This window comes from Triturus cristatus, chromosome 6 (genome assembly GCF_964204655.1).
Source record: "Triturus cristatus chromosome 6, aTriCri1.1, whole genome shotgun sequence".
Classification (NCBI taxonomy): domain Eukaryota; kingdom Metazoa; phylum Chordata; class Amphibia; order Caudata; family Salamandridae; genus Triturus; species Triturus cristatus.
The window spans coordinates 968408681-968431754 of NC_140589.1; the positions used below are offsets into that span (position 1 = coordinate 968408681).

The 23074-nt window shown below is 44.3% G+C and overlaps 1 protein-coding gene across 1 annotated transcript in view; it reads right to left on the reverse strand.

The window, feature by feature from the left end:
• Positions 1-23074, reverse strand: part of HEY2 (hes related family bHLH transcription factor with YRPW motif 2) — a 72187-nt gene that overhangs the window by 24673 nt on the left and 24440 nt on the right. The window contains exons 2-4 of the mRNA XM_085611686.1: positions 20560-20638; positions 20359-20442; positions 416-497 (exon numbers count right to left, since the gene is read on the reverse strand). Of these exons, the coding sequence (XP_085467812.1) occupies positions 416-497; positions 20359-20442; positions 20560-20638 (245 nt within the window). The remainder of the gene's footprint in view (positions 1-415; positions 498-20358; positions 20443-20559; positions 20639-23074) is intronic.

Consider the following 23074-nt stretch of genomic DNA (forward strand, 5'->3'; position numbering starts at 1 on the left):
GCTTCCCCACACCAAGCTGTGGGCGAACGGAATTTCACATGCATATTTTTTTGGGCAGCAGAATGGCCGCCTCTGACCTTTTGTTTGTGTTTGCATGTTTGTGTGTTTGTTTTGTCTCCCCCAGTGCGCATTTCTGAGCTCCCTCGCAAATAAGCCCAAACAAACCCTGGAACTGGGAGGCCTGTGAATGAAGCCTTCACTCCCACAGTGTTATGAAAGCAAACACAAGCCCAGGGTCAAGTGCCTTCCTTTGTCCCGGCAGCTCTTTCCCACGAGTTCAATCCTGCCATTAGCATTGATTTCCAGTCCTTTAATCTAGAACCGCCTATGGCCGGCTTGTTTGCTCGGATTCCCCAACCCCCCGCGCGCTCCTCCCGCCAAAAAGGTATTAAATGGCGTCGCACAGCCTGCTTACCTTTGCCTCCGGTCGCCTGCAGCATCTTCAAGTGGTCCACTGTCATCTGCAGGATTTCCGCCTTTTCCAATTTCGCAGATCCCTGCGTGAGATAAAGGAACGCATAAAAAAAAGATTGCTCTCTCCCTCAGTTTTTCTTGTTTTTTAACAAGTGCCCGAGGCCCTCATTTGTGACCCTTTCCATTCATTTTCGTCTTATGGTTTCAATTTCCCGAGACAACCCGGCATTCTCACAGTAAGCCTTTCAGGGAGTCTCGGCCTTCCAGGCGAGCTGTGCGTGAGCGGATACACTTCTTTTCTAAGTGAGTAAATGTTGTACATCCCGGAGCTGCTGATGTCTGATTTGCGTCATCAGCAAACATCTGGTAAGGGCTCGGACTACTGTGAACACACTCAATAGAAAGACTGTTTGCGAGGGTTTACAGTACACACATTAACTTTATTTTAGGCATGCTTTGATCCTTGCGTGACTTTTACGAGTCTGCCACGTGTTTATGCAATGACCTGGCATGGAGTGGGCACAATTAGTGCTCTGGTGCAAGCAATGAAAAGGGACTACCCTGCCCCCTTGTTGGGTACGAACTACATCCATATTTAACGTTTAGAGCACCCCTCACATACAGGGCCCCGGCGGAACTGCACCTGCTGCGCTAATGGCAGCCACAGCATTGTTCTATATGATCTGTAGCACTCACACGCCTAAGGAATCCCAAACAGAGACATTGTGGTTAAATCTGAATTTCAAGGTCTGGGGGAAATGGTTGGGTAATGTATTATGAGCAGGCGGTTTGGGGGGGAGGGGGCGGGAGGAGGGTTTCAGGGGGGGGGGGGCGGGATGTGGCTTGTTCTCATGTAATGCTGTTGTCAGCTGATGGATCGACAGGCTCATGGTTTTTATGTTGTATTATTCAAAACAATAAAAACTTGTTTATCAAAAATCAGAATTTCACCCTAATGTGTCTCTGTGGAGTCCTCAATTTACGACCTCAGTGGAAAAATAACAAGTCCAACTGACATGCCATCACTCTGTCACTGCCACTAGACAGGGCTGTCCGTTGGACAACGGATCCTGTGTCCGTGAGTCTTATTTTCCCTCTATTGCCCTTTGGTACACAACAAAATTCACCCTGGTTTTGCCCCCAGGGACTGGGGGGCTTTCACTGCGTTTGGATTATTTGTGAGGAGCCATGAATATTACAGCGCGTTGCAAGAGACGGGTGAAGGGCTTGGGTGTCACTTGGGCTTTAAGTGGGATGAAAAAGCTGTGTGTGCGGGGCGTGGCGTCCTCAAAGGGGCGTGGCCAGTGTAATTAAAGCGGTACAAAAGGGGGTGGTGATGGACGGAGCATCAGAACCAATCAAACACTCACACCCAGTCAACAGATCTGGGTTTGATCCATCACCATTCTTTGGCCCACTCTGTAATTAAAGGCGCACAGTGCTTACTTTGTAAAACAGTAAGTGCCAGGACTCTCGTTAGGAGGCGACTACAGCATGCAGCACTTATTGCCCCAGCCAGCGCTGCCAATGACGGCACCAACACACCTACTAAGCATCACCACTCCTAGAAGTGTGACAATTCAGACTGTTTATAGCCCCCAGAGAAAAACACGTAAGCTAAAAATCTACATCCGCATATATAATACAAGTGACATTACACCTACAATAAGCCAAGACTATTCACTTTGTAAATGGTTCTTAGTTGCATAAGCTACAACTATGGCTTCGTTGTATAGAATATGAAAAGCCTTCAGTTCTGAAATAATGAGATTGTGAAAGAATTTTAACAAGTCTCTTTGAAGTTACCGCAAAAGCAATGCTGCTGCATAGATAAGATTTTTTTTCACCCAGAGTAGGAGGGCAAAAAGGGATAGCCGATAGTAACCTATCTCAACACCTGCTTTTTAGAACTGCTGGTGCTGAACACCGGCAGGACCCGGCCCACTTAAAGCCCTGGGTGTCACCCTTTCAGGCTTCGTAGCTGCCTGTTTTGCAATCTGTTGCTCCAGTCTGCAAATGTCTCTGTGTCTCTCCCAAAAGCTTATGCTTCTCACCATCAACTATGCCCAGTGTTTTAAATGGGAAAAAAGAAGTGCAGGTACTCTTAAAATGAGCTATGAGTGTAGAAAGTGGGCGGGGCTAGGGGCGGTACTAAGGACAAGACATATAAGACACTTCTACTATGTGGCCGATTGCTTATATATGTGTGCGCACTCACAGAAAGAAGCAGCAATGCTCACACAAAGCATTTCAATAATGTCCTTTAAAATACCTCCCTACTGTCTGAATTCTCTCCCTCTTTCACTCTCTTTTCTCTCACACAGACACACACATGCGCACACAAGCAGGCAAACAGAGAGACACTCACTCAAAAGACTCAGGTGGGATAAAGGCAATTTTACACTCCTTATCTCCCGCGCTTTCATAATTGCTGCTATTGCTGCTGTCAGCGAGATGCCTGGATTTGAGTGTGTGCACAAATGCACACCATGGTGTGAATGTGATTGACAGCACAGGGCCTGAATGGACCCTGCTCTGTCAAACGCAGCGTGGTGGTGAACACCGGACATTATGCTAATGAGCCCTGCTGAATTGTTTAGAGGTGGCTCAGCTTGGGCTAGAGGCGCTTTGGCGGTCAGACAGCCTCGTCCGTGCTCGTGAGCATTAGCAACAATGAGCCTACCTTTGATCAGTACCGGTACTCTCCCTGGCAGCAGAGAAGTGCCGGTACTCAGAGCGATAAAATTGAGAAGTGCCGGTACTCAATACCGGTGAGTGCCGGCCCATTTAAAGCACTGCCTATGCCCACTTTTCTCTGCTGCTTGTAGAGAGACCGAGTCCCAGCAGCAGTGTTAGGAGGCACGCCATTGGAGTGAGAGGTGCCCACTACAGAAAAAGAACCTTCAACCAGTTATGGATCCAGCAGATCAAGCCATGCGTTTCCATGCTCTGCAGCAAAGTTCAGTAACTTCGAGCCCTTCCACCTTCTGCCTTAACTGGAGGATCATGGGATATGAGTGTCTGGGAGATGAGCGAGTGTTGCTAAAGCAGCTGCAGCTGCCTGTCAGGCCTAACTTGAGAGCACCAAGGCTGGTTGCTGCAGCATGAGGCAGGAGCATAGTTTGGTGCAGCAGGTGCAGTGCACCAGCACCCAAGAGACCTGAGGGTCCCATTGACCTCTGTAGATTGCTGAATTTAAGTATACCAAACAGCAGTAAGAAGGGCCATTTTCTTTGCTTGCACCAGGGCCCATGGCACCTTAGCTACGTTATTGCACGAGGAGCTACTGCATAGTGACCAACACCCGTTGGGAGGAAATGAACGGATGCACACAGGGTTCAGTTGTTTCACACAAGACAGGGGACAGCAGAATGGAGCTCACCTTTGGCTACGACATAACACTCCAGATGAGTACTCCAAACATTGACTCAAAATGCTAGATATAGCTTCCGGAAATAGACATGATGTACCAGACGGGCTCCACAGAACAGGATACAAAGGTTCATGTGAAGGCTCCATGACACACCACTCCAGTGCAGATCCCACCAACTATGTGTACACTGCACATTCGTAATACAACAGCTTATGTATTGCTCTTTACGCACAGCACAACGTTCCTTCCACCACCGATGCCCGTATTGTACATATTCTCTGTGTGTGGGAAGCTTGTTTTGTTGCTGTCTATCTGTATCTACAATACAGGAGTGTAGGAAACCTTCAATGCTGTAGTCCATATGCTAGTCGCTCACTGTATGCGATATGATCACGCACTATAGCTTATCATGAGGCACCTGTTCTGTGTTTTGCGGGAACTTTTCATTCCGGCTGCCCATGCAGTACCTGTGCTTTGTGTGTTACTGAAGCTTGCTCTGAAGTGACCCAATGCTTGTGGAAAGTGTGGTCATCTTCTAGACTAACTTTCCTCAAGTGCAGGCATTCTTTTTCCTGGCATTCGTCTTCCACAGACAGTTCCAGGTTACCAAATAGGTAAAGTAGGCACTGGCCGATGGGCCCCACTCCTGTTAGGGGCCCCGGCCGGGACAACGGTTTAAAATAATATTGATTTGATCTTGAAAGACAATTACAATCAAGATTTCAGAATTATTATTTTCAAAAGTTAGAAACAAATTAATCAACTTGAAGAAACGAAAACGTTACATTAAAGACAATAGAGAAAAGACTGTATTCATGAATGTGAGTAATAACAACTTAAAGTACATAAACCAGAGACATCAGATTCATATAACAGTTTGTCTCTTAAAAGCTCATCTTCTGGCTGCTGTAGTTTGTAAACAAAATCGGGTGCATTGAATATTATGAGATAATTGCGACTGCCTAGGGGCCTCCACAGGGTTTAATCGGGCACTGTCCACAGAGACTGAATTCCCCTTTGCATATTGGAAGCACCAAATTCACACCAAGTACACAAGGAGTCAATCATTGCAAGGTGTCGACCGACCAACACAAAATCAATCATATTTCAGCATTGGTAGATTACAGGCTACCATTTTTGGAAAAAGACAAAGGAGAGCCTTTCACTGAGGTGGGTCTTGATTTTTGTACATACCTCAATGAAACATCCCACACTCGAAACAACGACTACCGTAACACAGACACACAAAATGTCCATTGTAAGGACTGCTAGACAAAGACATCACAGTGTCGACATACAATGTACAACATTCAGCATCAAGTGTAGCTACAAAGAATATGAACAACTGTTACTCCCATATTCCCAGAATAGGAGTAAATGTAATAACTCAACTGAAAGCATGGTGATAACTTATTTACCCAACTGTAGATTCAAGTATATTTATCCAAGACTTGAAGCCCTCTCAAATGGACATCGAACACCGCCAAAATGCCCACAGGTATAGATTGAAAAACAAAATCAGAGGCACCTCCAAGTCTCACATTGTGAATATTTATTATATATTTCATTTAAATATCATAATCCTCAACAAGAAACAGCTAACATGTTTCGCAGCCGGAATGCCGCTTCTTCAGAACAGATACTTATTTACACTATAATTATTTGTTCAGTTCCGAATCAATCCATTTACACGTTTTTAACCTCAATATAGTGTCTGTACTCTGCCCAAAATCTTTGGACGTGGCTTGGGATGAGCAAGCAATCTGCTTCAATCATACCTGTAAAGACAACAAGCCAGGACTCTTTGATTTGCTGTGTATCTTAGCCAAAACTATAGCTAGAATGACAAATTCTATTTTTTAGCGTAGGGAGTTTTAGCAGATGGTTCATTAGGTTTACTTTGGGGTCTAGACCAGTATTGCATTGTACTATATCAGTCCTCCTAATCAGCCTTTGACGAAAAAAGATAAATTGCAGTCCATCTCCATCGTAAGTGTGAAACTCCATCTCAGGATTGATTCAGTGTAATAGAATGGGAGTAAAAAAATCTCTCAGAATACTGAAATGTAAGAACGGATAGGGTACATTCAGAGATACTTAGGGCCTGATTTAGATTTCAGCGGATGGTTACTCTGTCACAGCGGTAATGGATATCCTGTAAGCCAAAATATAAATCCAATAATATCCTATGGAACTTATATTTCGGCAGATGGGATATCCGTCACCGTTGTGACGGAATAAGCCCTCTGCCGATATCTAAATTAGGCCCTTACAGATTAAGCCAAAATCCTTTCAGCATCTCATGTCCTAGTTCATTTGGTTGGTTCATCTATCTCAGGCTTGGTAAGAGCCATCACAAGCGTCTTCCTGTTGGTTGTTTGCTTCCTGTTGCCCACTGCCCATAGAAGATAGTACATGACAATATGAGTACCAGTGGTCCCAGGAAATGTAGAAATGGTGGGTGCCACAAACGCTGTGATCTGGCCATTTCAATATATTTTCCACACTGAAGAACCTAGGAATACCCACCACATTAATTGTGGAAAACTTCCCGTCATGTGATAGATGTCCCATTGTGTTTTATCTGCTCTGTCTCCATTTGTCAAATACTGACGTATATTAAACCCCAGGAGGCAGTAAAGAGCTTTATAATTGAGCCCGCTAGCCGCTAGCTGTAGGGTTCATTTAGCCCAATCACCCTCAGGGCTGTCAACAAAGATGCTTGTGTTTTGTCTCCTTGTTTATCTCTAGACTCCCACCAATGGGTCATCATAGGCCAGGTCTGTGCCATTGTCAACTGGAGCATATTGCGGTTACTCCAGCTGTGCATGGGGCTTGGCAGAGTCTAACGAGGCCAGAGCCAATGCTGAACTGGCAAGTAATACAACAGAAGAGGGGTAGAACCAAATTACTATTTACTTTAACTTCAGTAGCACCTAGGATTGAGAATATCTGCCTCAAGTTCTAAATTCGTAGAAACTGTATAGCTTCCCCCTTTCTCTTCTGCCACCAGAATTAACTGAGCAAAACCAAAGGGGATGATGGACGGAGTGTTGAACATTGCAAGGACTCACCCCAGTCAACTGATCTGTGTTTAATCCTTCATCATTCTTTAGCTCACTCCGCCACCCCAGTTCAGACATGGCCATATGCAAATCAGTCTGACCCTGTGCCTCATGGGAACAGTCCAGCCCGAAATGCCAAGCCATGTCTTCCCTGGACCGGAAACAAGCATCCTGGGACCGGTTTTGGGTTCATAACCCTCATCAGCCAGGCTATCTTGAATACAGTGGCAAAGTGAGCAAGTTTTTATTTTTGGTGCCTACCAAAATTTAAGGGACAGCACCATTAGCAAACTCTGAATAGTCACAATAAACTTTACATGCTGTAATATATTCTGTATGGATGGACACAACTCAGTGGTGGCTGGTACTTTTTACTTGTGATGGGGGCAACACATGCACACATACACACTCAATTAACACACATGTATTTACACCCGTGCGCACACACACACACACACCCTCACACACACGCACACACGCCCACTCACAGCACTCACTAAGAAATACACATTCTTTCATACATGTACGCACCAAACATAAAAAACACATAAAACTTACCTTCACTGTAGATTGGGAATCCTCGGCGGTCCTAGGAGGGATAGGACTGCTGCCTTCCCTCATTTGCTGACCTAAAGTCAACCAATGAGGGGTGGCAGCAGACCCTACTCATCACAGAGTGGGATGGGATCAGTTGGACTTCGGAACCCACCCCACTCTGTGATGCGGTGTCACTGGTTGAAACTCTACCCTGGGCACTTCAGAGATTAAAACTGACACGCCCAGTCCGAGGGCAATCAGTAACACCTCCCTTCATCATCAGGGGAGGGCCTCAAGGCACTTTTGCCAGGCTGAGGAGGTCACGTCCAGAGGGCTGTGGAATCCTCAGCCTGGCAAAGTTCAGCTCAGGCATCCAGGCGCCTGTGCATTTAGCGCATGCCTAGCTGCTGTCTGCCTGACCTGAACAAGACGAGTGTCTGTCAGGCTGACCTTTGTTCAACCTGGCAAACACTCTTCTTGCCGGGAGAAAGGTGGGGGGCGTGACCCTTAAATCTAAATGGACTGGCCATAGCTGACACAACCATAGCTAGACACAATTAAGAACCACTTGATGTACCATTTGAAACACAGCAAGTGCAAAATGATGTAAAAACCTCTATGCTCACATCATTATTATATTACGATCACAACCAACACCACCCTCTACTTATCTACACCTGGCTATTCCTACACACCAACTAGGGAACTAGGCCCCCTAAGGAGGGCGTAAAGGAAGTTTATTCCCAGCTTAAAAACAAGATCATGCATTGTTATAAAAGTGATTGTGGAGGTAGAAATCAAAACAGTGTCCTATAATGTGTTGTCTCATAACAGGGTTGTGCCTTAAGCTTCTTGGCCGACAATGACTGACATTTACTTTATGGGGACGTTGTGCTAGGTTCTGAGCGGGGACCCACTGGATTAGATAATGCCAATTGGACTTCGGTCATCAACGGTGGGCAAATCCTGAGTTAGAAGGTTGTGGGTTTGAGAAATAAGTTGTTAGACAAGCTGTGGCTTGATTATATTTCAAACTTTGGGCTAAACTGTTTACAGGAGACATGGGATTCTTCTAATACCTTTTAATTGGATTGTCAAAGTGTTTGAAGTGGTTTCGTCTCCCTCTGTGCAGGCAAAAGGAGGTCTAATGATGGTCAGACATTCTCCTAAGTGGGAGATGGGCATGAGCTTATTCCGGATCTCTAAATCTGCAAGCGGTAGAGTTTAGCCCGCCTGATGCTGATCATGTGCTGATATTAAACTTTAATAATGCTAACTGTTCAGCTAGTATCCTGGAACATATATTTCAAAGCACATTTTTGAGGGTCTCCTAAAGATAAACGCTTCTCTTTTGCTTGCTAAGTTCTCTCATGGGACTTTAATGTTCATTTTTGTAAGTGTGCTGCATAGGGGCCCTATGGTCCTGATACTTGCCTAAGAGTCAGTTTCTTGCACATGAACCAGTCAGGCCAAGGGGAACTCTTAGTCTCAATTATTTGTGAGTTCAATCTCTCTCTTCTTTTGGATATGATTGGCTCTTATCCCAAACTTTCAATTCTTCCAATTTTTCCCGGTCAAGGATGTTCCACAGTCATTGATTTTATCTTTGTATCCGCATCCCTCAGATACATTGTGAAGTCTATTAAAATACCTTGCCTAGTCTCTAGTGACCACAATCCCATATTCCATCCACTAGACTGGCCTAAAATAATATTAGCTGCTTAGTCAGGGAGGAGGTTGTTTAAAAACACATGGAAAGGGGTTTGAGTTTGGAATAGACCATGGTAAAAGTGCATGATTTTAATGCCAAACTTTTTTCCTCCATAGTTCTAGAATTCATTTTTTGTCTCAGCGAGAACTCATCTGATTTAAATATAACTAGTTCTTTTATATTAATTTCCAGAGAGATCGCTGAACTGTTGACCATTCAGAATAAGTGAGTGAAAGTTCCGCCATGTAGGTGGTTTGACAGAAAATTTTCTAGGGCACATCAGGAGCTAATGAAAGCGGTTAAAGCTGCCCCTAGGGTGCAAAATATGGTCTCCCTCTGCCTACATAAAAAAATGCAGAGGTTAAAAGTTGTCAGAAAGCCCTTTAAGACGATGCTTGGTCTCAGCTCCTCCAGGCTTTTGCCTTTCTAACAGTTCTGTATTCTGGGCAATTACCAATCGCCCATGTTTTTCTCAGTCAGGCGAGGGCTCACTGTCTGGCCACATTTCTCTTAGGACCTGGGTCAAACATTTAGATCCATGTACCATGAAAAGGTGCCAGATTCTTCTCCTGAATCTACCTTACAGTTAATGGGTGCCTAGAACATCGTTTTTTCTCTTGAGGAGGTGCATTTGTCAATTTGTCAGCTGTCAGAGAATAAAGCTCTGTGTCCAGATGGGATCTGGGCTGACCTATTTTCTAACAGAAAAGTGAACTGGTGTTCTTGAACCCGGGTTTTACATCAGTGTCCCACACAGTTTCCACCTGCTGAAAGCAAGAACATGTGCGCATTAAATCCCTTAGAATTGGGAATTCCGCCTAGTAAATCCAGGTTTGTATATTTATTCCCGAATCCATGTAGTTTAACTCATAATGGGAGTTAATATGTGCAGAGAAAGTGGCCGGGATCATTAAATCCAGCCATCCCATATTTCCAAACATCCTTCCTCCTAACTCATAATCAGGTAAGAACATTTTAGTTCCCTGGCAAAAAATATTGGATTCTGAAAAGAAAAGTCAGAACTGCTTTTTTTCTTTTAATAGAAAAAATAGAGTTAGACGCAAGCATTTCCTGAGTTTTGGGGCTCTGACGGGATCCTTTCATCAGGGCACTAATTTTCAGGAAATGCCCTCTCCTTCGGCCATTCTTCTAAAATAAAAGCGAGTACAAGTTGTGAATGAGCGCGACACGACAGTATGAACACACCCGAGCAGACCAGATCAGAATCAATGGAAAGGTCTACTATTTGTTCCATTGAGACTGCAAAGTAAAACAAATGTGTAAGTGGTCCCCAAACATTAACCAACATAGCTGTGAGGTTCACAGCGCTCGGTGATCTCCGGGACAGATGACAGCTGCAGTGCACACATGGTCAAACATGGACATCCCCTGTTTGATTACGTTATTATTTCTTTGGGATGACTCTAGGGAACTTGCTGCATCATGTACTGTATCAGAGGATTTGACCGCTGCCTGCAAAATGTTTTTATCTTTTGTTTCCCTGTATGTTTGGCAGGTGTTGATTATTTTAGTGGTAATAGATATGGCTCTAAATATTGTCCACTTATTCGTTTATGCCAATGTGGGGCTTCGGCCCGATTCATTGAAAAATGACCAAATAAAATTTGTTGTTAAAAACAAAACATGGACATCCCCAATGGGCTAGATTTACAGTAATAAGGAGGCATGAAAAATAACCCCAGTCATTTATCTGGGCTGCTTGTAATCAGTCCCTGGCGTATCCAGCTCCTCTGGTGCACTCACCTGACCCTACAGGTAGTGCCTGCTTAACGCATGGGTGGGCAGGTGCCTGGGGGCCCCACGAGCATAGGGGGCCGTGCATACAATGATTTAACAAAAAATTTCTGTTAAACATTTGCATTCCTGTGAGTGGTTGTGTAGGCAGGGCTCAGTGCACTGCTTTGCCCGGGGGCCTATAATTCTGTTAAGACGTCCCTGCCCACAGGGAATCTATCCTGGCAGTGTAAGCAGCCTGACACCACTAATTTCTCGAGGACACAGGGGTGGATGTTTTTTGTCGAGCTGAGCATTACACCATAGACCATCACCTACCTAATTTTGTGTTTCTACCCTTTAACCTCTACTGCTATGGGTCCACGTGGCCTATTGTGACCTTGGGGGTTGGCTACCGCTCCCTAGTGGATGCTGACGGATTGCTCCAGTGAACTGTTGGTATATGATAAGGGCTTAGAGTAGGGCTGCGTTTCTCGTTTGCATGGGTGGCGACTGTATAGCGTATTCGGGCAACCTGTAATGAGAACACGTTGTTCTTGTATAGTCCCTAAAGACGTTTACAATGGTTGAGTCTCTCCTATGTATGCCTGTGGAAAATTCCCAGTTCTTCCTGGAACAATTTTCAAAATCACCAAAAATGGCTGCTGGATACAGTCCATGCCCGAGAGGCTTGCACCTGTCACTCTGGGGATTGTTGAGAACTTTGGGCAACAGAACTACAGCCTCTACACAGGGTATTCCATGTCTGGCTCCCTTGTAACTCCAGGCTGCACTCTACAGAGACCTGTTAAACCATACATAATGCTTAACGCAGCGTGCCAGCTTTCTATCTATCATCTCTCTTTCTTCAGTATAAGCGAAGGTGCTGCGACCCTAGACAAGAAAAGCAGCCAACAACAAGGTGATAAAAAGAATGCTTGGATTCATCTCAGCAATGGTGATTGTTCAGGTTGAATTCCAGTTGATTTTATTTAATCTACTTTCCTTCTCTGGACATAGACTTGCTCAGTGAGGTACAGCTGTTGCCCTGTGTAGCAGTAAGTATGGGACCCGCATCTGGGCATATCCATTGCACTTAGGGTGTGAGGAGCAACAAACAGCAAGGTGATAAAATGAATCTCAAATTCATTACAGGCAAGACACAATCAAGGCATAGTTAAGGCACCACTCTGGTAATAAGGCATGACACCAACAGATTTCCCACATTGGCAATGCTGCAATTTGGAACTCTCCCATCCATGCACTTCCTGGCAGTGGTGTGACACTGAAACCAGGCTACACCCGACTGAAGAGGCCTAATCAGACTGATATCGGTTTTGAGATGCTTGTTTTCCAGTTCAGGGAAGAGCTGGCCTGGCAATTCAGGCTGGACTGTTCCTATTGGAGAAGGGTGAATACTGATTTGCATATGGCTGGGTTCAAACTGAGGAAGCCTAGTGGGCAAAAGAACAATAGAGTGGAACTCTACCCAGAGCGATTGACAGTGGTTAGACAAATTGCAGGCATTCCTCATGTCATCTTTGTGTGTTTGGTGTTGTGAGCTAACCCTCTGCTAAGCTGCCATCTGCTAATGCACATCCATATGTCGTCATGGGACCCAAGCACTACATCGAATTAATTATAATGCAATACATTCAGTAGGAATTAGGCACACATTTGAAAAAGAAAAGTTCACATTTTTATGGATGGATTGTGTATAGTTTATAAAAAGTATGTAATCAGATCACTAACCAAGCGCAGCACTTGAATCTTGGTTGTGATAGCTATAACCGAGGCAACCTGCTGCAGGATATTCCTGTTTCTGAAATTTTCCTGCAGAAAATACAATGCTTTAAAACTTTTTCTGCAATACATTGAGTGGAGGTATGCACTAGGGTCTCATTTGTTATGGCACATAATGAAAAATGTGTGAACCAGGCACAGAAACACTAGATGATAGTATGCAGAGGGGATTGGGGGCTCGGAGCAGCTAGGCTTCTAGCTCACAAGCACCAGGGTGTGAGGAGACTTTAAAACCGCAATTGCTTCTTGCATGGGGGGAGCGGGCTGTGACAGGAAGGAAACACAGACACCAGCCGGTACGCGGTAGGATGACGAAAAAGAGATGCCAGCAAGTATTGTGCTTTGCTCCCCTCTATTGCCGACATGCTTAAATTATTGCAGTATCTTTATTGCTTCCTTGTGCTCTTGCGGTTGGCTCTTTACTCGCTTCTGTTGTCTTACCTTCTGCAGGCTTCCCAACCCCAAGAAAATTCAAAGAGAAATTGCACTTGCAACTACTCTAGTGAAAATGAATGGGAAAGATTAAACTTCCCACACGCTGTGAACGTTTGCCTTTTTTTTAAAGAAACCAAGACAGTATGAGAGTGCCCCTTTTTAGGTCTTGCCTGGCGAAAGCAGCGCATGCGCTGTCTCGTCAGAGAAAGCACCTTTTTGAATCAATTCAGGGGAGGGCTTGTATGCACACGTCTGCATGGACAAACATGGCTGCTCTTGCCATGTGTCCATAGCAAACAACAGCATGCGCGTGTTCGTAGTCCGTAGGGACTGTGGACAGTTCCACGCCATTTTGTTGCTATAGCAACTGAAGTGACGCTTCGTGTGTGCTTTTTAAAAAAATTTTATGTCAGTGCCCCCGGGGCACAAACAGGCATCCACTTCGGTGTTTTTGCTGAAGAGGTGTGTCTTCAGCTAAGTTACAATGAACAACACACTGGTTTTTAAGCGCAATGTAAACAAGCGTCTGCAATGCGCAAGAGCTTGTTTTCGAGTGCGTGGGATATTACGTAGGCAGGCAAAGGGGGCAGTTTTAATAAGGCATGTGTGCATCAGCCTCAGGCCTGTGTTGGTTGTTAATTTTAAAGACCTCTCATATCATGTTGCGTATTTTTCAAGCGCAGTAAAGGCTCCGAAGAGTGTCAAGGCGCTGCGCGAGGAGGCGCACAGAGGTAAGCGTGGAGCCAGACCTTGTCATTTTTATACAGCTTTATTGCTTCTGTTGTATCCTATGAAACAGTAACAACAAAAGGCAAATACGCTCGAAACAATCTGGATTAAAGGGGTCCTGTTCACCAAAGCGTGCAAAGTGTCCCTCAAACTTTGCACAAGGAGCTAGTGATTTAAAGTGCTGCGCCCTGAAGCTGTGTGAATGCCGACGGGAAGCCTGACTATGCAGCAAGGAGCTCGAAGCCCATTGTAGCTGAGTATTCAAGAAGTGCCATTCCTCTGGCACGAGACGCTTCTTGTGTACCCCAAAACTAAGGTGACCAGAACTTTCAAGCCAAAAACCGTGACATTTCACTAAAATAGAAGAAGGACTACAATTTTACTTTAACTGAGTGCACAGAATGACATCGCTCATCAGCATAGAATTACAGAATAGGCAATAAGAACATAATTAAAATGCATTTTTTAAAGCCAGTATCATGTCTGTTAATTAAACTGCTTTCTTCTAACAGCTGGCAACTATCCCTGCTTTGTAAAACCTAAAAAGGCACCATCCACCGTTTTCAGTCGACCCTCTCTAAAAACCGGGACATTACCTAAATTTCCCGAAATCTGCCAGGACAGCTGGTGAAAACCCGGGACTGTCCCGCAAATCCAAGACGCATGGTCAAACCTCCCAAAACGCACAGAAACACAAAAGGTGACCTTTGTAAAAGGTGACCTTTGTGCCTTTGTCCCTCGTTCTAGCGCAGTGTTTGATTCCACGTGAAACCAGTTCTGACGTCAGTGCTAGACTCGAGTGTCGACCATGACAATGACATTGGAATAGCTTAAGGAAGGACTTGTTGTGGACGTCCCGACCCCAGATTTGTAAGCACATTGGGTGTAAATGTAAGTACTCCCCCACTACAGAGACTGATTTCAGATAAATACCCCGCCCCAGGGACTCCCCTGGCACTAGAACGAAGCACTGCTTCCACTAGTGATAAGGAGACCTTCTTAGCACATGCACTGATTTTCGATTGTGTTTCGCCACGGTGCTCATAGGCAGGGTGACTCACCCTAGTGATAACATGTGGTGGTTTATTGATGTTTATACGGAGTCCCTGGATTCACTCAGATGTTACACACTCCATATTTGAAGATTGTGACTGTCTCTAGAGTTTAAAGATCTGCTGTGTGTCCACGATTGACTCTTGGCTTAAATTTAGTTTTTTTAATTTGTTCGACCTGCATTAGTAACAAGGGCGGTCCCACATTGATAATCAAACAGTCGCATAGCGCTTTACCATTCAAGCTTCTAAGCGCTGAAAGTGACGATATTAGTAGCCAATCGCATTGCTTTCATCAGGTTCAGACAAATGAAATGCGGAGTCTCTTCAGGTTCCTCACACATCTCGCTCGCCGGTTCTATGCACTTGCGTCCAAGGCAATGAGAGTGGGTCTGGCATCCCTCATGATTAAAACAGGGCTTGGCAGTGCAAGGAGGCGTGTTGCACCACCAGGCTAGTCACACCACTAAGGTGGGCTGATGTGCCCAGATGTGTTCCACCATCTTGTTTGTGGTGGAATTATGAATTTTGGCGCAAGGTTATGCCCACTCCTCACAGGAAGTAGTTATATAGGGGCTGTAGTGATCCTAAGGGTAAGTAGCCCATTGACTACTAGCTTTCAATCCCCTTAACACCCCTAAATGTAGTATTTAGGTGGCCCCCAGATACGAGGAACTCAGATTCATCAACCTGAAGAAGAAGAAGAAGGACAAAGAAGAGCAGAAGACGTGGGAACTGTGGACCAGCATCAACTTTTTCTGGTCCAAAACTGCTGCTCTCCCGACAATCACTGACTCATCCAGAGGTGGAACAGCCTCCTCAAACCCTTGAAGGTCTACCCAGCACTTCTACGACCCAGCAACATCTCCCTTGGAGTGCAGGAGCCACTCCCCTACGCCAGCAGGCACCGACTACAGCTGCCCAATACATTGTTCTTTTGACCCCTGGGCCCAGCAAGGAAGCAACTCCCCAGCAAGAAGTCTCTGTGTTTCAGGAGGGCAGATCCATCTATTTGACAAGTTTCAAAACCCCGGGACCCCCAGGAGCCGTCCTACACCAATACCCGAGGTACACGAGCCAGTGGCAGGCACCAAGGCTTGTTCATGTTCAGTCAGAACACCACTACTGCCGAAACTTACCAGAACATCGAGAGATTTTGAGAGAGGCCGGCTCTTCACTGAAAGTGGCCCTGCTGTGTTTATTTCCCCTCTTCTGCAGAAACACCGAGAACTGTGAGAGCCTCTAACTCAGACACTCGCCGGATGAACCACCTCTGCACCCGAGCTTCCCCAGCCCAAGTCTGAGGCAACTAACAGTATCTCTGGGGTCCCGAGACCCTCAAGAGTCAATCCCCTCCCTTAGGTTCTGCCGGACTGGTCCCCCAAATCCCTTTGCAGCCTTTTCTTACAGTTAATTTTCCCCATTGACTTTTGCGTGTAGCGTTCGAGGCTATCACCGCTGAAAGAATCTCAGCACCCGGACACACAAGGGCAGGTAAACTAGAACTCATGGTGCTTTCTTGAACCTAGGCCCCTATTTACCTTAAGTCCAGAAGAACAGTCTTGTAAGTTGTCTTTAAGTGTATCTATGCAGTGAATGTTTCTCCTGTAGGATAACATTACCGAGTTCGAGACTCATTCCTCAAATGTGACAGCTGTCATTTTCTACTGTTTCTACTCTAAAATTTGATAACGACTAAAGTACTTACCTAATTCCAATATTCTTGGTGTTTCTTCTTGAGTGTGTGTCTCATCTCTTGACTCTGTGTTTAAAAATGCATAACACTACCCTCTGAAAAGCCTAAACTGCTTGCCCACGCTACCACAAAAGAGAGCATTTGGGATTATTAGTTTTAGCCCAGTAAGCCAATAGGGGTCATCTGGTCTTTCTACATAGTGTACCTCATTTTGGCACACTACATAAAACAACAGATTCCTACAAAGGGTAAACTTGGCTAATTACAATTTGCTCACAAGCAACACTTTAATCATCTTTGAAGTTATCCGTCCTTTAACCATGCTTAACTTATGTTTCCCATTTGTTCCCTAACTTGGAATCTGCTTCTGTTTTGCCTCAGTTTTTCTTCTCTTAGTTTACCTCACACTTGTTTCACCCATACATCTTTATTATGGATGGCACTAGATTGTGTATTCTCTTCATCAATGGTTTTGCACCACCTCAACCTATGCCAATAAGGACATAGCGATGGGATAAGTCATTTAAGGACTCCAGGACACCCTGCTTAGTGACACATATAAATATAACATGGTGCAAGACTCTCTTTCTGCAAAAGTACCTTATCTTCTTGGACATGAGTGCAAAAAACAAAACTGCTATCCCTAACTAATGGGATGCTGAGTTGTTCAAAGGACCCTCGACGACGCTGAGTGGCATGCTTCTTCACAGGGTCTCCATCTACCATGGTAGGATCCTGCCATCCATGGTGGGCTACTACAAGTGACCTCTTTGGAATGTGTGGCCAAGTTTGTGCCCTACATATGACTGGAGTGCTTCAGCTTCTGCTCTGCCCATGGAGGGTCTGAATTGGGCAGAAAATCTTAATAAAAGGATTGACACTGCTGGATCAAGGAAATTTAAATTGTGCAGGGTTAGGTGAAGTCTATGTTTATTCACCCCTCCCTGTCACAAGGTTAAAAACAAGAGAGTTTATTATGACCCATATGAGGTGTGTGCCGCCAACAGAGGTCAATTTCTCACGAAAAATAAATGTCCTACAAGAGGCGTGTACTCCATCAGAGTTACATCCCCCATCTGACATTAGAAGTCAGTGCGAACATATCCTGCACCGCACCCGCAACCCCTAATTCTCACCTGACAGTCCAGAAATTCAAACGAACTACCAAGAACTAAGATAATAGGACTCGTCCTCAAACCAGGCTGGCTTTAGGGTGGTGCTTCCGGTGCTGCTGTACCTGGCGCTGTGCTCAGGGGAGGGCGGGTGCTGTGTTTTCAAATATTTTATGGCCTTAAAAGCACCTATTACCGAGTTTCCTGTGTGTCCTGCCATTTTCAGGCAACAATAAAAATGCTGAGTTATTCTGTTGATTAATGTTCCTGTTGGAGAGAGCTCGGAGTTTTGACTATTAGCAGTTTTCAATCATCACAAAGTAGTGCAGAAAGATGATGTCTCTGCTTCAAAGAACGTCTAGCATGCAGATCACAGAACTGTATTTGATGTGGATAGCTCAGTCGGTTACTGCTTTTGTTACAGAGATCCTTTTGTTACTTGCAGTTCATAAGTTACAATCCGAATACAGCACAGTGACCTATGAACTGTCACCGAAGAGCTGCATACAAACTGCATGGTGTAGGTTAGAACATTATGCCTTTCCCCCAGTCTTTCATTATGTTAATGTTACAAAAAAGGGTTAGTTTGGGTATCAATAAATTCCTATTATGTGAGAGAGGGGATATAGAGAGATGAGCAACACTGTTGGAGGGTGATAGTGAGGGAATCCATGGAGGAAGTGATGGGGGGGGCAGGACTTTAATTGGGGTGAAAAAACTAAAGGGTCTCTCATAGGGGTGTGACCGGTGTAATTAAGGGCGTGATTTAAAGATACTTAAGCTAAAAATCTGTGCTTAGCATAGTGTCGGCGACTGGTATTTTGCTGCTTCTGTCATTGCATCCAGATGTATAATACAACAAGTAACATTACACAGATAAAAACCAGGACTATTGACTTAGTAAATGGTTGCTAGTTGCATAAGATATTTAAGCAACAACCATGGCTTCGTTGTACATAGCATTGACAATGCTTCCGTTTTGAAATGTTGAGACTGTGAAAGAAATACAACGAGTCTCTTTGAAGTTACATTAAAGGGAGTGAAGGGTGGTACTATTGCAGAATCAAGATTCATTTTTTTCATCCTGAGGGTGAGGGCAAAAATGGAGAGCCTGATAGGGACCAGTCTCAGCACCTGCTTTTTAAAACTGCTGGTGCTGAGCACCGGCAGGACCCGACCCACTTAACGCCCTCGGAGGGAGGGGCGGGGAGTTTATTGCACTAGACGCCATCAGCGCTAAAGCAGGCCCTGCCCCAAAACCGCAAGGTGGCTCATGCAGCACCTTACCATCATCCGAGAATCACATTCACTTGAGAGATTTGACATCTGATTTCTAAGATTATCATGAAGGAATTTAACTGTGAGATTGTTGTTATTTTGAATAATAACACAAAATCAACATAAAAACGTTTAATATATTTTTTTTAAGTTTACACTCAGCAGCTGCTAGAAGGGTTTTCTAATTGCAGATAATGCCTGGGCATTCTGTTCTGTTTGAGCGAAAAACTATATTTTTCTGGCTATATGTGTAAAGTTTAAAAACTTTCTCGTCAGATTTTTCGAATTGTTTGTAAAATCTTGAATGTATGTACATTTTATATATACTTAGAAATGCCTATGTACATATAATAATAAAGACACAAATACACACAACTCTAATAAAATGTCAGACCGACAAACACACACACACACACACACACATACACACCCAGACACACACACACACACTGAGATGTGCACCTATGCACATGGAAAGAGCCTCTGCAAAATCCAGTAAATGGAGTGAAACGATTTGAACATCATTATGTGGCAAACATTTTATTTTATTTTATTTCCTATGTCTCACCATGTGTTTCCCGCCAAAATAAAAATCTGAAATCAAATGGAGTTTTTCACCCATCCATATTCAACAAATAGATGAACTGTGTTTTTGATTGGCGTGGCTTTTAGAGAAAAGCGACCTGGAATATCTCAACGTTGCCTTTCATTGCCCAATTTGTACTTGCTTAGTTAAGTGCTCTTTAGAAAGCTTGTGGTTTTCATGCAGTAAACAACTCAGCGGAATAAACACGGGTTGTCTCTTGTGTCGCTGTTGTGCCTGAAAATTAGGTCGGTCAGACTATGTGTCTACGTCGTGTTTTGGTACCAGCTGCACGCGGAGCATGGTGTGAATGCGCCACGGCTATCAAGGCGCACAGTGAAGCCCAGATGACGTATACACTGGCTCGCGCGCGTGTTTACAGTACGACTTGTTGATGCTGTGGTATCTTTCAAGCTGCGCTGTGCGTGCTCTACCTGATCATTGCTGACTTCTGCAATTCTGCTACGTTTTAATTTATCCTATTTTACTAATTAAATCTTATTAACCTTTAGCTTGGAAACCTAGACATGGCAATTTCACAACCAGCAAAGTCCTGTGGTTAGAGTCTTTAACTTTATAAGACACTGAAGGGACCAAACACGGCGCTGGCAAGGATATAAAGAGTAACAAAAATGAAAATTAAAAAAAAGAAAATAAAAAAAGGAAACAGACAAACTGTTACACAGCATGCAGGAGGTGGGTGGTGGAGGGAGAGAGTACAGTCCAGCCACAACAAAGCATTTCCTCTCAGTAACGCTTTCATGCGAGCTCCGACCACACGGCGTTTAAAAAAACACAGAGAAAAACATATAAGTGCAGGAAAATGGAGAATTTACTTGTTTTTCAAAAGCGGTTGGCACCAGTCTTCTTAACTCTGAAAGGCTGTTGTTGATGCGGTCTCTGCGCCTTTTTTCGATTATCTGTGGAGAGAACATGCACGCAGAAAAGGCTGTTAGGACACCTAGACAGGAATTCTTACCAGTATTAATTGTCTGTTGTGGGTATTGGTGGGAATGTGTTTTGCTTGCGTAACTTACACCTCGCCTTTTCTTCCTCGCCATGATCTGAGAGGTGGTAGCCGGGGAGTTGGAGCGCACTGCGGAGCTGCTGCTTTGCCTGTGAAATAGGAAAGAGAGTGGTTTCCGGTGTGCAACCATGACATATTCCAATCAATGACCCTACAGAAGAGGCCATTGGTGGGGATGACATCTCTTTTAGCCGTTTCCCACAGTGCAGGCAGCTAGGTCCATCTGCAATACCACCTCAGTGTTCACGTGACACTGCAGACCACTTAACCCAGTAAGCTGACCTTTCACACACAAATCCCGCCAAATAATGCAGATCCGCGCCATTACACAAAGCAGTTGTTGACTGCGTATCTGGTTTCAAGGGATCGTTTCAGCTCAAACTCGCACCACAAGCCTCAGAGAGTACACTACAAAACAAGACATGTCCAGCAGAGTGCAACCAACAAGCAGAGCGGGGCAAAGACAAATCACAGAGCATCACAATAAATCAGGTGGGATTTCCATGTCGCCTCAAGAGAGAGTGTGTGAGCTCTGCCACAAATTCCTGCTCTCTAGTGGAAAATAACTTTGCCTTAATGCCAGGGCACTGGCTATGTGCTGCAGTGGAGGACACATTATGTGGCAAATCTGATGAGATTATGTGGCAGGAAAAGGTAAATCATACCACATAATGGGGCACATTCTGTGGTTGTATTATTTTACTATTTTAACACACATTAATGCTTTCTGGGCAAAAGTTACACCGCATTGGTATCAATTTAACACCCGAATACTACAATCCACAATTGGGAAGTGACCTGTTAACCTTTTCAGAGGGTCCGCTACTGTGTGGCATCATATGTGGCAATTTAAATAACTTTAAATCCGTTTTGGGGAAGAAAGTATTTTTGGTTGAACTCTGCAAATTATGCAGCAGATGGTGGATTCTGTGGCAAGTGCAATCAATTCACAACTATGCTTTATATGCTGCAGTAGCAGAATCACACTTCTCCAGTCGGCCGGCCTAATGCCAGTAGGTATTCGTTTTGTTCAAAACAGGGGATTTGCTCCCTTTTCCTTCTTGGGAGAACACTACAATGACCATCCCGTTCAAACAAATTCTTGAGTTAGAATATCAACCCTTTCCTTTACCAGTCTGCATCTGGCCAAGCTACTGCCCATGTGAAGGCCGCTTTGAGGTTCTTGCTTAAAATGATAAGCACTAGCAAAGCTAACAGATCTGACATTGGCTTCTGGCCTCTTGGCTTTGTCATTATTTGTTTTGGTTTTCATGTTTTTTGGAAATTGTTATAGTTGTGGGAGCTGCTGGTCTCTCGCACAAAAGCATTTGTTCCCTCTAAAAATGCACAAATTGCCATAGTAGTCCATGGCACTTAAGGAAAGTACTTTGGGTGTGAATATTCTACTTCTGAAAGAGCAGAAACTCACTGGTAGGGAAGTTAGCAAAAGGCTGAAATGGGCTGAACCACTGTCCCTTGCTATATGCTATAGTGGGAGGAAGAAAAATGTAACTGACAACAACCGACTAATGGATGAACTGGGATGCCTGACAATCTCTATAAGTAGGTCTATTAGATATAAGTAATTTTAGTAAAATCAATAGGTCTTGGCTAACACCAGACATAAAAAACTGGTATTGCCTTGCTTTGTTTAGAAGAGCTCCACTTTAGTAGAGATTGTCGATGGATTCTGCCTTTCCTTTCAACAACAGAAATCTATGTGTGAAGTATGTTACTTCCTATGTCATATAATATTTGGTGTTGCATGTATCATAACCCCCTAAAATGAGGAGAGTGAAGCAACACCACTAAGACTAAGACTGCCTACGCATCAGTCAGGAGGTTACTGAGGCCCTCGCTTTCCCGAAGATTATCCTCTATTTGGACAGAGGCTATTGGACACTCCGGAATCAGTGGTCTGTCGCTCAGCACTTGAAGGGGTCACTTCATTAGATAGGCAGCATAAAATCACATGGATCAATAAAATGCTCTCATTGATGATGCTGCTTGGCTTGGAAGAACAATACAAAGATACATCTGCTTCCTAGCCAATATCTAAAGAACCGATAAAAGAAATATTATGTGATGGAAAAGGAAATTACCAGTCCCAAAAGTGGGTCCCTAACCACAACTTTCCTGGATTTTAAATGTACTTACTTTTTGAATATATATTTAATTTTATCACAAATGCTGCTGCTAGGTAGCTTTATGTTAAATTTAGGTACGCCATTCTTCCTACTAATAGTTTTTGTTCTGAATGGGATAAATCCATACTTGTCCTGCTTGTAGCATGCCCAGTGAACGGGTGGCCCACTTACTATTCTTCTGTACTGCCTTTACTACACCTAGGAGGTAGTGGATAACCTCGATTTGTCGATTCCAAGAGGCCACCCAACATGCAGTGACCCTAAGGATATTGAGAACAGATACCAGAGAAGCAATTGTATGCTGCCTGGCTAAGTTCCTCCTTTGTATTTGGCACATGAGGAGGTACTTTATGGACATGATGGATACATACGAACAGA